Genomic DNA, 13,058 nt, shown 5'->3' with positions numbered 1-13,058 from the left:
TTATGTTTCTCTGTCTGGCTTATTTCACTTAGCATAATGCCCTCAACGTCCATCCATGTTGTCCCAAATGGCAGCATTTTCTTCTTTTTTATGACCGAATAATATGCCATTATTTTTCTTTGTCCGTTCGTTCATCTGTTGACAGACACTTAGGTTGTTTTGTATCTTGACTATTGTAAATAATGCTACAGCGAACATGAGGTCAGAGGTCTCTTCAAGATAGTGGTTTCATCCCCTTTGTATTCATACCCAGAAGTCGAATTACTGGATTATATGATGTTTCTATTTTCAATTTTTAATTAATTTATGTCTTCAAGTTTCTTTATTGGCGGGGGGGGGGGGGGGGGGCTTGGCACAGAAGGAGAGAGAGAGAGAAGGAGAGAAAGAACCCCAAGCAGGCTCTGCACTGCCATGCATAACCCGACGTGGGGCTTGATGTCATGAATCGTGAAATCATGACCTGAGCCAAAATCAAGAGTTGGATACTTAACTGACTGAGCCACCCAGGCGCCCCTTTATTTTTAATTTTTTGAGGAACATCTATACTGTTTTTCATAGTGGAAGCACCAATTTACATTCCTGCCTACAGTGCACAAGGGTTTCCTTTTCTGCACATCCTCAACATTTATAATAACTAGGAGGTGTGAGGTGATAGCTCACCGTGGTTTTGATTTGCATTTCCCTCATGGTGATGTTGGGCACCTTTTCATGGATTTGCTTGACACTTGTTTGACATTTGTTGATGTCACGTTTGGGAATGTATCTGTTCACGTGGGCTAGACAATGTTGATGTTACAAGACTCTTCTAGTGTTTTTCTGGCATTCTCTTTTGTTTTTGTCAGCTGCTTGAGTAAGTCCTCTCTTACACCATTTCCACATTCTCTTGTTAACAGATGTGTTGAAATGTCCCTGCTTTCCATGAGATGAAAAGTTGGCGTTATTTTTGTGAATGCTCAAGACAAATGTAAAAACAAGTATAAAACCTTGCAAATTGATCCTCTTATCTTTAAAAGACATTTTAGAGTATTTATGTACATCCTTCTGAAGACCTCAGTATTTTTAAAAAATGATTATTTTGAGAGAGAGCACGCATGTATGTATGCACACATACGTGAGTGGGAGAGGGGCAGAGAGAGAGGGAGACAGGGAATCCCAAGCATCCTCTACACTGTTAGCGTAGAGCCCTACGCAGGGCTCAGTCTCACAAACCGTGAGATTGTGACCTGAGCCGACGTTCAACCCACTGAGCCGCCCAGGCACCCTAAGACCTCGGTATTTTTATTTATTTATTTTTAATTTACATCCAAGTTAGCTAGCATATAGTGCAATAATGTTTTCAGGAGTAGATTCCAGTGATTCATCCCCTGTGTGTAACACCCAGTGCTCATCCCCAGCAAGTGTCTTCCTTAACCCCTTACCCATTTAGCCCATCCCCCCACCCACAGCCCCTCCAGCAACCCTCAGTTTATTCTCTGTATTTAAGAGTCTCTTATGTTTTGCTCCCTCCCTGTTTTTATATTCTTTTTGCTTCCATTCCCTTATGTTCATCTGTTTTGTATCTTAAGTTCTTCATATGAGTGAAGTCATAGGATATTTGTCTTTCTCTAACTTATTTCACTTAGCATAACACCCTCCAGTTCCATCCACGTAGTTGCAGATGGCAAGATTTCATTCTTTTTGATTGCCGAGTAATACTCCATTGTATGTATATACCACATCTTCTTTATCCATTCATCCACCGATGGACATTTGGGCTCTTTCCATACTTTGGCTATTGTTGATAGTGCTGCTATAAACATGAGGGTGCATGCGTCCCTTCTAAACAGCACACATGTATCCCTTGGATAAATGCCTAGTAGTGCAATTGCTGGGTCGTAGGGTAGTTCTATTTTTAATTTTGAGGAACCTCCATTACTGTTTTCCAGAGTGGCTACACCAGCTTGCATTCCCACCAACAATGCAAAAGAGATCCTCTTTCTCTGCATCCTTGCCAACTTTTATTGTTGCCTGAGTTGTTAATGTTAGCCATTCTGACAGGTGTGAGGGGATATCTCATTGTGGTTTTGATTTGTATTTCTCTGATGGTGAGTGATGTTGAGCATTTTTTAATGTGTCGGTTGGCCATCCGGATGTCTTCTTTGGAGAAGTGTCTCTTCATGTCTTTTGCCCATTTCTTCACTGGATTATTTGTGTTTTGGGTGTTGAGTTGGATAATTTCTTTATAGATTTTGGATACTAACCCTTTATCTGATGTCGTTTGCAAATATCTTTTCCCATTCCATTGGTTGCCTTTTAGTTTGGCTGATTGTTTCCTTCACTGTGCAGAAACTTTTTATCTGGATGAGGTCCCAATAGTTCAAGACCTCAGTATTTTTAATACTTCCATCTTCTTACAAGTCACACTAGAAATCTTGCTAGCCACATAGCTAGCTCCCACTCGCCCAGGTACAATCTCTGTTAGCATTCACTGGCTCAGAGGTTGATAACGCATAGCAGTTGTGACCTGTTACAAGGAAAGAAAGAAGAGCTGTGGAGATTCAGAGACGTGAAAAACTGACTGTGTGCTGTCATTTTTCAGAAACCTCTTATCTACTGTGTCTGCAGTTGTAGGTTCGCAACATACGAGTATTAGAAATTAAATAGCCTCAGAAGACACCTCGCTGTAATGACTCAGTTGCCATTTGGTGGAACATAGAGGGTTATAGGTCAGATCAGTGAATTTTTAAAAGAATAAGCCAATGACTTCAGATCAACTAATTATCCTCAGTAGAGTAACTTTTATATGACTCAGTTACTACACACTGGAATATTACTATATATCATAGAATGTCCAAAACAGAAGGACCCACCTTCATTTTATTAATGAGGAAACAGACTTTACTTGACTTGCCTGGGTCACAGTGCGTGTTAGCGGCCATCTGGGAACTGGAATCCAGGACTGCTGGTTATTACACCGCTGTGTGTTCCCCTTACTGCAGACTGGTCTGTGGATGTGCGACTTTCTCTCCTGAAGGAGAATGTGGATAGTATTTGCGCTTTTTCTTTCCTCTCTGGCTCCCTCCACTAACAGTAGCACACGTCACCCTGCCATCATCCCCCATGTATGTGTCTGTTAGTTGTTTGTGACTGCGAAACATGCATTTGTTCCTCTGTGCTCTGATGCCAACTGTTTTCTTTTGGTTCCTGACCCTGTAGATCTGTATAATTTGTGCTGCTATAGAATTTTATTATCCAAAGAGCTCTCCCTTGGTATTCAGTGAGCTCAGTATAATATACTATATTTACAATAAGCTTTTCAAATGCCGTCCCTCCTTTGGATGAGCGAGTTTAGTGGAATTAAGGAACATTCCTGTGTGCCGGTGTATTACTGGATTTGTAAAGGTTCAGCCAGGGATTGACTAGAAGGGCGAGGCGGGTCCAGCTGATCGTAACTGAGTGAAGTAGACAGGAGGGACGGTGATGCTGTGGGCTAGGGAACTTCCGTAGAGAGAGGTGGCCATGTTGGCATGTGGGGCCAGTGGTCCCAGACTTCCCAAGAAAGGTCAGAAATGTGGAATAAGGCAACACATTTGAGCTTCATTTTTAAATGACACTCTGAAAGCCAGATAAAACATTTGTGTATCAGACTTGGCCTAAAGGTCTCTTCCTTCATATAGGTGAATTTGTGAAGGGCAAAAACTTTCAGACCTTTAGGGATAGCAGGAATATTAAAATTTTACTCCTAAACTTTGGTGATTAAGGAAAACCCTCTGGTTATTTTCCTGGATGCCCCCTTTCCTTTAAGAATCCTCTCCTGGGTAGATTCGATCCAAATCTCTAGAGCACGTTCATTATTCAGTTTTCTCAGCAGCTGAGATGCCTAGCTATTTATGCATATTTAGGACCCATCAGTGAGTATTGGCGGGGAGGGGAGGGGAGGGCCTTTGTAATGGCTGAGGGGGGTTCCTAAGATAACAGGTCTGATTGCGAGTCTGCCTACTTCCTTTCCTTTGGCTGTGCCTGGCCACAGACACATTTCCAGGTTAAACACGCCAGCTTATACTGAAATGGATTCTCCGTTCTCCCCTTGCTGCAGAAGGAGACAGAAGTTTTGTGTGTGGTTTGTCAAGCTCGTTTCTCTAATTTATAGCTGGTGTGAGTCATTTAAGTCATGTATGCTAAAGCGTACTTTGCTTGCAGAAGTGGTCCTCCTGGCTTCCTGGATACAAATACATGTGCTATTGGGTCACGTTTACTTTTTATTAGTAATTATAACAGTAGTAATATTAGTACCCAGGATGTGCTCTGTGCTTTGCATTTTCTTTACATTATGTCATTAAAATTTCAAATTCAGGGGCGCCTGGGTGGCTCAGTCGGTTAAGCGTCCGACTTCAGCTCAGGTCACTATCTCGTGGTCCGTGAGTTCGAGCCCTGCATCGGGCTCCGGGCTGATGGCTCAGAGCCTGGAGCCTGTTTCCGATTCTGTGTCTCCCTTTCTCTCTGCCCCTCCCCTGTTCATGCTCTGTCTCTGTCTCAAAAATAAAAATAAACATTAAAAAAAAAAAGTAAAATTTCAAATTCATCCTGTGACTTCACAGATCTGAACCTGCTTCCCCGTTCTTGTTACTATACTTCTGTAGATTGGGAAGAGTCCCTTAGAGAGGCCAAAGGAAACAATGCCATCACTCAGCCTCAGTTGTAATAGATGTTTGCATTGCACCATCTTTCCTATTAGTGTGGAAAATACATCTACGTCTTCCTGCATGGACACGATTATGCACTTTTTAAAAAAAAAATTTTTTTTTTCAACGTTTATTTATTTTTGGGACAGAGAGAGACAGAGCATGAACGGGGGAAGGGCAGAGAGAGAGGGAGACACAGAATCGGAAACAGGCTCCAGGCTCTGAGCCATCAGCCCAGAGCCCGACGCGGGGCTCAAACTCACAGACCGCAAGATCGTGACCTGGCTGAAGTCGGACGCTTAACCGACTGCGCCACCCAGGCGCCCCACGATTATGCACTTTTAAACTAATTCTGGTAATTGCAGCATTTTAAGGGAAGGAGCATGGACTTTGGCTAGCCAAGAGTCCTCGGGGTTACTCAGATGTATCAAAGATGTGAAATGGCTGCAAGAAATGAGATCAGGAACAGGTGAGAAGCAGAGGGCCCTGGTTTCTGCATATGTGTTGTAGCTGGATGGGGGATTCCCTTGCTGGGTCTCCCATACTCTTTGTGGTCACCCTACAAAATAGAGACCAGAAGCAGTTGCCCAGTAGGACCAAGGAGGACAGCATGGTTAGCTTATGCAAGGGCAGCTGTAGGCAGCCTCGTCAGAATGTAAATTAAGATTTCGGAATTGGAAGTTTTTCTCATGAAGCAGTTTCAGAAAGGTACCTGGAAAGAAGATGAGCACATTCTAGAAGGCAGGTAGGAATCTCTTTTATCGTTTGGTCTTCATTTCTAAAATAGCATACATAACTCTAAGTGTCGTGTGTGTTTTGGGACTTATAGCAAGATTTCCCATTTTCTGGGGCACCTGGGTGGCTGAGTTGGTTGAGCGTCCAACTTCGGTTCAGGTCATGATCTTGCACTTCGTGAGTTGAGCCCCACATCGGGCTTTGTGCTATCAGCACAGAGCCTGCTTTAGATTCTCTGCCCCACTCTCTCTCTGCCCCCCCCCCTCAAAAATAAATAAAACATTTTTTAAAAATAATAAGTAAAAAAAAAGATTTTCCATCTTCTTAATTTTATATGTAATGTCTATTACTCTAGTATTTATATAAAATGGAAAGTACAATTACCTGTGTAGAGGCTTGCTTCCGTGTCCATCAGACTTATCTCTAGTGGTATATTTTTGTTTCTGAGATGGTTTTGCATTATTTTTTGTAACGTGTCTTTCCTTAAAATGAGCACTTTCTTTCTTCTCTTAAACCTAGGGACTCCTTTCCATTTGACCAACAGTTTAACATTTTGATGAGATTTATTGTGGATCAAACTCAAACTCCTAACCTCAAGGTTGGTGACTATTTGTCATTACAATTCAACCTCTAGAAGTCAAATTTGCTTAAAATGTCCTTTTTTGTACATGACTCGTATTTGGCTGTTATGAATAAGTCTGCTGTGAGCATTCGTACACAACTGTTTGGGGCCATGTTTCCATTTTTCTTGTTTGAGTACCTAGGAGAAGAGTCACTGGTTCATTGGGTGGGTCGTGTTTAATGTTATTTTAAACTGTTCAAATGGTTGTACCGTATTATATTCCTACCAGCAATATAATGGCAGGCCTAGTAGTTCCACATCCTCACCAACATTTGAGTATTTTTGCTGTTTTCCACCATATTTAAACTAGAAAATTCTGGTGTGTTGATATAAGGTATCTTACTGAAATGTTTTCCATATTAACGTTCTAACACATGAAAATTAATTGTCACGTATTTTGGAAAATCATAACTATAAGACTGAATTTGAGGGAGGGTATGTATTAATTTCAATTAGGTCGTGTACGTCATCTCTTCTTTATTCATTAGCTTTTGTTGGGGTTTTAGGATAGCTGCAATCAATAACCGCCCTCTTCTCCTAAGGTCAAAACCAATTGAGGCATCAGTGGAGAAGTTAAGGTCGAATATCAGCGTGATTGCTGAAAATGCTACCTTGCAAGACGTGGCCTAGGATGCCCAAAAAACAATACTAAGTGCTTCCTGGTCAAGCGGCAGAGTCGGTAATCCCGTGGCCTGCCCATGGGGGCTCATGCCCTGCAGGTGTCTTGCTGTGTATGGGAAGAGGCAGGGCAGGCCTTCTCCACAGTCATGGTGATCTAAAACTGAAGAAGGTTGATCTGTATGCCAGTCTTCCTGTTCCCAAACTTAACCTGTCAGCCATTTCATGCTTTTGTCCCTGATGGACGTGGCTCTATGTGAAAACATAGATCCAGGAGAAAGGAGGGATCCCCTCAATTGTATTTACTTTTCTCTGATCAGAATTCTATTCAGAGATTCATAAGTGTACCTAATGAGTATAATTGTTGGATCTTTCAGGTCAAAGTTGCAATCCTGAAGTACATCGAGTCCCTCGCTAGGCAGATGGATCCAACGGATTTTGTAAACTCTAGTGAGACGAGGCTTGCAGTTTCTAGAATTATAACCTGGACGACAGAACCAAAGAGTTCAGACGTGAGAAAGGTATGTCCGCGAGAGCTCAAGTGCAGCTTTAAACACACCGTTCTCAGGCATGTGTTAGGAAAAGAAATGTACTTGGGAACTTGCACACCATCCCACACACCTACATGGGATCCTTTATTACTCCTTTTCTGTGAAACCAAGACTTTGCTGTTGCCCCTTGTCGTCTTTCTCCAGTTCCACCTAGTCCCAGTCTTCCAGCATCAAAATGAAAATCGGAAATCGTGTATGATTGGTTTGTGGTTTTCTTAGGCATCTATTTTATTCTTTTTAAGTGAGAAATCACTCATGGTTTAGTGTCTCTTCAGGCCATCGGTTTTCCACATATCAGTTTTGTGACGTGGACTTTGAGGACAGAATTGAAAATCTAAGGCTGCCTGGCCACAAGGTGCCTCATAGCAAAAGGTGGCTGAAAATTTGCTAAGAAATGAATTCCTGAATTTAAAAAGAGCAAACAATTTCAGATTACATACCATACTTGGAACACACTCTGACTTGGGGAGTGACATGGGGAGATAGAATTCAGATTTTGGATGCACCCTGATATCAAGGTGTTGTTTTGTTAGTTTACCAGCTGAAGAATATTGGCTACTTTTTTCAGAAATGACACATTGAGGAGCGGATAACATAGGAAAGAGCACAGAGTACTATTATTTCTCTTTCAAGATAGTACTCTGCATCAGGACCATTACAAAGATTAATTATTACATGTGAAACACTTTGTCAGTTCCTGACGAGTTGTAAGCACACCGCAAGCGTAAATTACTGTGTTTGTCTCTCTTACTCTCTGCCTGTCGATGTCGTTCTGTGCTTGAGCTTCCCACTGCTTGAGTTTGACACGTGGCCATTATTCTTTTCACTTTATGTATAAACTAAGTAGCCTTTATGAAGTACTCTTAAAAGCCAGCTTTCTCAGTTCTGCTTCCAGACTGGAGGTACGTGATTTTGGTTATTTGTGTATAATCACGAGCCTTGCATTTTTTCTTCTGTACCACACTCCTTCCATCCTTGGCCCTACCAGTGGAGTTGTTTGGCCTTAAGCAGAGTTGATAATGTGGACCACTTGGGTCCAGCAGGAAAAAAGGAAAGGAGAAATCCAAGCAATAGTTAGCAGGAGTGGTAAATTTCCAAATGCCAGTAAACACTTAGCTCCTCTTCCATTGAAATTCAAAGACAAGAACAGAAGAATTCTGTAAAAGGTTTCTTTAGAAGGGTTACGGATCATATAAGTCCTGTGTCTGTTGTATAGTCATAAACTAAGTTGTCCAAGGACAAGGAACAAGGGCAAATCCTATTAAAGCACTCATTCAAAACTGTTATCAAAGAGGCATTTCACTGGCAACCTCTGATTTAGCCATTAAACCAGTTTGGGATTAGGGAGGTACAATAGGAGGTGGTTGAATGATTTGCTTGGTGTGTAAGTCACAAACAGATATTTCTGTTGTAGTTTTTAAAATCACAACAGTGGCCAAAATACAAAAGCCTTGAGGGTAGCTTTCTGTCTTTAGTCATAACATGTAAATGTGTGTGTGTGTCTATGTGTGTGCCTTTTGCAATTGAATGTTACTGAAGTATTCCTTCCTGTATGACTGAAACATTGTAGACGTACGTATCACTTTCTCTGGACGTGCACATTAAAAACTTGAACTACAATTTATTTTCCTAACTTTTCTAAGGAGGATGTTATAGGAACTTTCTTCCTTGAGTTATTTAGCCTTAGGCTCCCAAGGCTTGAGTCAGTTATGGTTAGGATATTAAACTTATTGCCAGAAATCATGTGGTTCGTTTACTGTTTGATCTTCAACACTTAATGTCAGTCATTTTGGGTCACGTGGTGCTACTTCACAAAGCCTGGTCTCCATTGGTGTTCCACTCCTGTTGCCTGCCTTCTCTTCTTCCCCTTCCCCGTGTCGAGGACTGCTCAGCACCTCGCCTTCAGACTGAGTTCAGATCCAGGTTCTGGGCCAGTAATCCTGATCTTCAGGAAATTTGGAAAGCTTTTTTATTACATCAGTAGTTCTCAGACCTGGCTACGGTTAAAATCTGCCTCCGTTCCTGGGCTCTACCCCAGGTAATTTGACCTAATTGGTATAGTGTAAAGTATGGACATTGTTTTGGGTCTCATTGGGATTCCCTCCACCGTTGGCTGTTTTTTAACGCACAAGTTTGCGACCTGGTGTTTTAGACCATTACCCTGGAGTTGCACCTCAAGACATGCAAGCTGCTGGTACAGTGTTGACCTGGTTGCGATCGATTCCCTTGGTCCGAGCCTTCATCTGCAGTATCTTCAGGCCTGGGGCTAGACTTGCTATTCCCCAGGGACTTCTCACCCTCCCTATTTTCTCTCGCCCTGTATCTCTGCACCTAGCACAGTACCTGTGTGAGCAAAGTAAACATTTCATAAATAGTTTGAATGAGTTAATGAATGATAAATGTCCAGAAAGAGGTGATCTCATTTTAAGTAGCATTTCGAAGCCATTATTTTCAAAACCATGTCGGAGGCCCCCTGTTTTGACTTCTGTGTTCGTTTTCTGTTGTATACTGAAACACCACAAACTAAGTAGCTTGAAACTACACACATTTATTATGTTGTAATTCTTTTTTTTTTTTTAATGTTTTTATTTATTTTTGAGACAAGAGAGAGAGCATGAGCAGGGGAGGGGCAGAGAGAGAGGGAGACACAGAATCTAAAGCAGGCTCTAGGCTCTGAGCTGTCAGCACAGAGCCCGACGCGGGGCTCGAACTCACAGACTGTGAGATCATGACCTGAGCTGAAGTCGGACACTTAACCAACTGGGCCACCCAGGCGCCCCTCTGTTGTAATTCTTTGATTCGGGAATCTGGCACATGGTCTTTGGGTCCTCTGCTTAGGGTCTTAACAGACTGAAATCACAGTGTCGTCTGGGTTTTTGATCTCATCTGAGGCCTAGTCTTTTCTTAATCACTGGTTCTTGGCCGAATTCCATTCCTTACAGGAGGGCCAAGGGGCCTGTTTTCTGGCTGTCAGTAGGGGACATTCTCAGCTCGTGGGCCGCCTGCCAGCCCTGCCCCACCTCCCTCTCCCCAGCTTGGCAATTTGTTTCTTCAAAGCCAGCAAGAGAATATTTGGGGAAAAAATTTCCCCAAACTTCCCAAATGTGATGAAAAACCTTAGTCTACCCATCTAAGAAGCTCCATAAACTCCCAGTAGGATAAGAAAAGATCCACAGATAGACACATCGTAATCAAACAATTGAGAGACAGAGACAAGTAGAGAATCCTGGAAGCAGCAAGAGGGAGGCAGCCTGGCATCCCCCAGAGACCCTCTGTAAGACACACAGCTGGTTTCTCCTCAGAAACCGTGGAGGACAGAGGCAATGGGATGGCATTCAGCGTGCTGACGGAAAAAACCTGCCAAGCAAATATTCTCTGTTCAGCAAAACTATTCTTCCAAAGTGGAGGAGAAATTAAAATGAAGCCAGCACCTCCAACCTTGCTTAAGGGTTTAGGTCACACCCATCCAGGATAATCTCCCCTTTGATGACCTGAAAGTCAACTGACTGGGGAGGGACTTTTCATTACACCTGCAGAGTCCCTTCTGCGGTAACAATTAGGGGAATGATGTTCCATCATTCACAAGTCTCACTCTAAGGGAGAGGATCGTACAGGGATTGTATGTGGGAGATGGGAGTCTCGGGGGCGTCTTAAGTGTTTTGCCTACCAAGGCTTTATCTCACTTTCAGTGAGTTGGCAGGAATCTTCCACAGTTATTTGCTAATTCACTAACTCTTACTTAAATAGGGAGCTTTTTAATCTAACTGTTTAAATTGTGGTGAGGGTCAAGATGCATCTCTGCATCCTGGGTACCCTCTAGGGTTTTGTTTTTTTTTTAAGTTTATTTATTTATTTTGAGGGAGAGAGAGTACGCGAGTGGTGGAAGGGACACAGAGAGGGAGAGAGAGAATCCTCTGCACTATCGTTGCAGAGCCCGATGCAGGGCTCAATTGCATGAACGGTGAGATCCTGACCTGAGCTGAAATCAAGAGTCGGACACTTCACCCACTGAGCCACCCAGGTGCTTTTAGATTTTTTTTTTTTTAATCATTAAAAATGTCAGTGGCTGGAGGGGCGCCTGGGTGGCTCAGTCGGTGAAGCGTCCTACTCTTGATGTTAGCTCAGGTCATGATCTTGCAGGTTCGTGGGTTTGAGGCCCGCGTCAGGCTCTGTACTGACAGCTTAGAGCCTGGAGCCTGCTTCGGATTCTGTGTCTCCGTCTCTCTCTGCCCCTCCCCTGCTCACACTCTGTCTCTTCCTCTCTCTCTCTCTCTCTCTCTCTCTCTCTCTCTCTCTCAAAAATAAATAAATGTGAAAAAAAGGTTTTTTTTTTAAATGTCTGTGACTCAAGATTGCTTGGCTTTATACACATCCAGCATTGTTGTTTGATTAAAATAGGTGCATTAAAGCACGGTATTTGGATATGTGTTCTTTTGCCCATAACTACTTACCCACAGACTGTACATTAGGGCACTGCAGATTAATCCTTCATGGAGACGGCATCACTTTTATTTAAATGCTCTCTTCTGATGTGCCATCCAATGGACATTATATAAATACAGATGCTATTGTAAGTAACGCAAACTGCCTTGCACAAGAATTTGGACCATATTTGAAAGCTTATCTAAATGAACCGAGCACCTAAATAAATTAAAATACTTAAAAATTGGGATGTGATATATATCACTCTGCTCTAAGATCTGAACTTGTCATTATCATTTTAAGGCTGTAAAAAAGTAAAACAGGAACTATTTTTATCTGGGTAAATTAAAGCACCCTGTCTCTTTTAAATAAACTTAATGTTTTTGCGCCATCTTTCATTTGCAGTTACTCAAAGTTTCTATCAGGTGCTAGGAAAACCTTGGTGATTTAAAAAAGCACTATGTGATCATGAACCAAGTTTTCCTATTGGTGTCCTGCTTTAATTTCTGAAGAGTAGGGCAAGATTATATTCTAAATGTTAGAAGAACCCTTCAGTTGAAATTTGTGCAGTAAACCCTCATATTGGCCCTACTCTAGAGAACATTAATTTTCTGCAAACAATACTTGGGGAGTTTGCAGACAGTATAATTCATCCTATAAGGTCCTATTTGGGAAAACAACTTAACTCTAATAGAACTCTTAATTTGTTGACTTCAGCATTTTTAATATTTTGATATTTACTTTGTTTCCCTTTTTATCTGTGTTTTGGGTGTTTGTTGTTGGAGAGAGAGAAGTGTTTAAATATTTAAGATGTTTTGAAGAGGAAGGAAGAAGCACGGCCAAAACCAGAACACAAGCCAGTCAGCAGTGGAGTGGGCTTACCAGGCCAAGACTGATGGGGGCCAGCAGGAAAAGCCCCACCCAGACCCTCACTGGCCCAATCTGTTCCCAGAGTAACCTTGTTCTTGTTTTAGGTGCGGGAGCGCTGACTGTCCTGTTGGCCAAACTGTACCTCTCTGAAGGAACTGTGTTTTGTGTTCGTATAATGTATTAACAGGAGGAAGTGGATTCTAGAGTTTGACCGTCCTTTGACTTCTGCCCCTGCCACTTGGTGGTGGTGCGAGCTGGCAGCTGAACCTCAGAATTCTTGTTTGTTCTCCCTAAAATGGGAATAATCACCCCTGCCTCAGGCTTCATTGGGGGGGCCTAAATGCAGTATAGAAAACATAGGTAGAGACTCCTTCATTTGCTGTTGCAGCCTCTGCAGCCCCATGGGAGGCTTGTTTTGGTTTTGCTCTGCTATTTGTGAAGCACATGGAGAAGGTTTTTTCCAGCATTAGGAAGATTTTTTTTTCCCCCAGTCAACCAAAGGGAATGTAAATACAGTAGAACTTTTAATGCTATGTTTACATTTCAGGATTCAGAATCCCTGTGGGTTTGCGTAGCATA

General features: G+C 42.3%; 1 protein-coding gene across 12 annotated transcripts in view; it reads left to right on the top strand.

Annotated features, from left to right (window-relative positions):
• CLASP1 (cytoplasmic linker associated protein 1) overlaps positions 1 to 13,058 on the top strand; it is a 277,780-nt gene that overhangs the window by 215,650 nt on the left and 49,072 nt on the right. For all 12 annotated transcript variants that reach the window (XM_047869157.1, XM_047869151.1, XM_047869156.1 and 9 more), the window contains 2 exons: positions 5,916 to 5,994; positions 7,014 to 7,157. In XM_047869157.1, coding sequence (XP_047725113.1) covers positions 5,916 to 5,994; positions 7,014 to 7,157 — 223 coding nt within the window. The remainder of the gene's footprint in view (positions 1 to 5,915; positions 5,995 to 7,013; positions 7,158 to 13,058) is intronic.

The sequence above is a fragment of the Prionailurus viverrinus genome, chromosome C1 (genome assembly GCF_022837055.1).
Source record: "Prionailurus viverrinus isolate Anna chromosome C1, UM_Priviv_1.0, whole genome shotgun sequence".
NCBI lineage: Eukaryota > Metazoa > Chordata > Mammalia > Carnivora > Felidae > Prionailurus > Prionailurus viverrinus.
The sequence above is the reverse complement of the archived record's forward strand: the minus strand, read 5'-3'. Positions and strand labels throughout refer to the sequence as shown.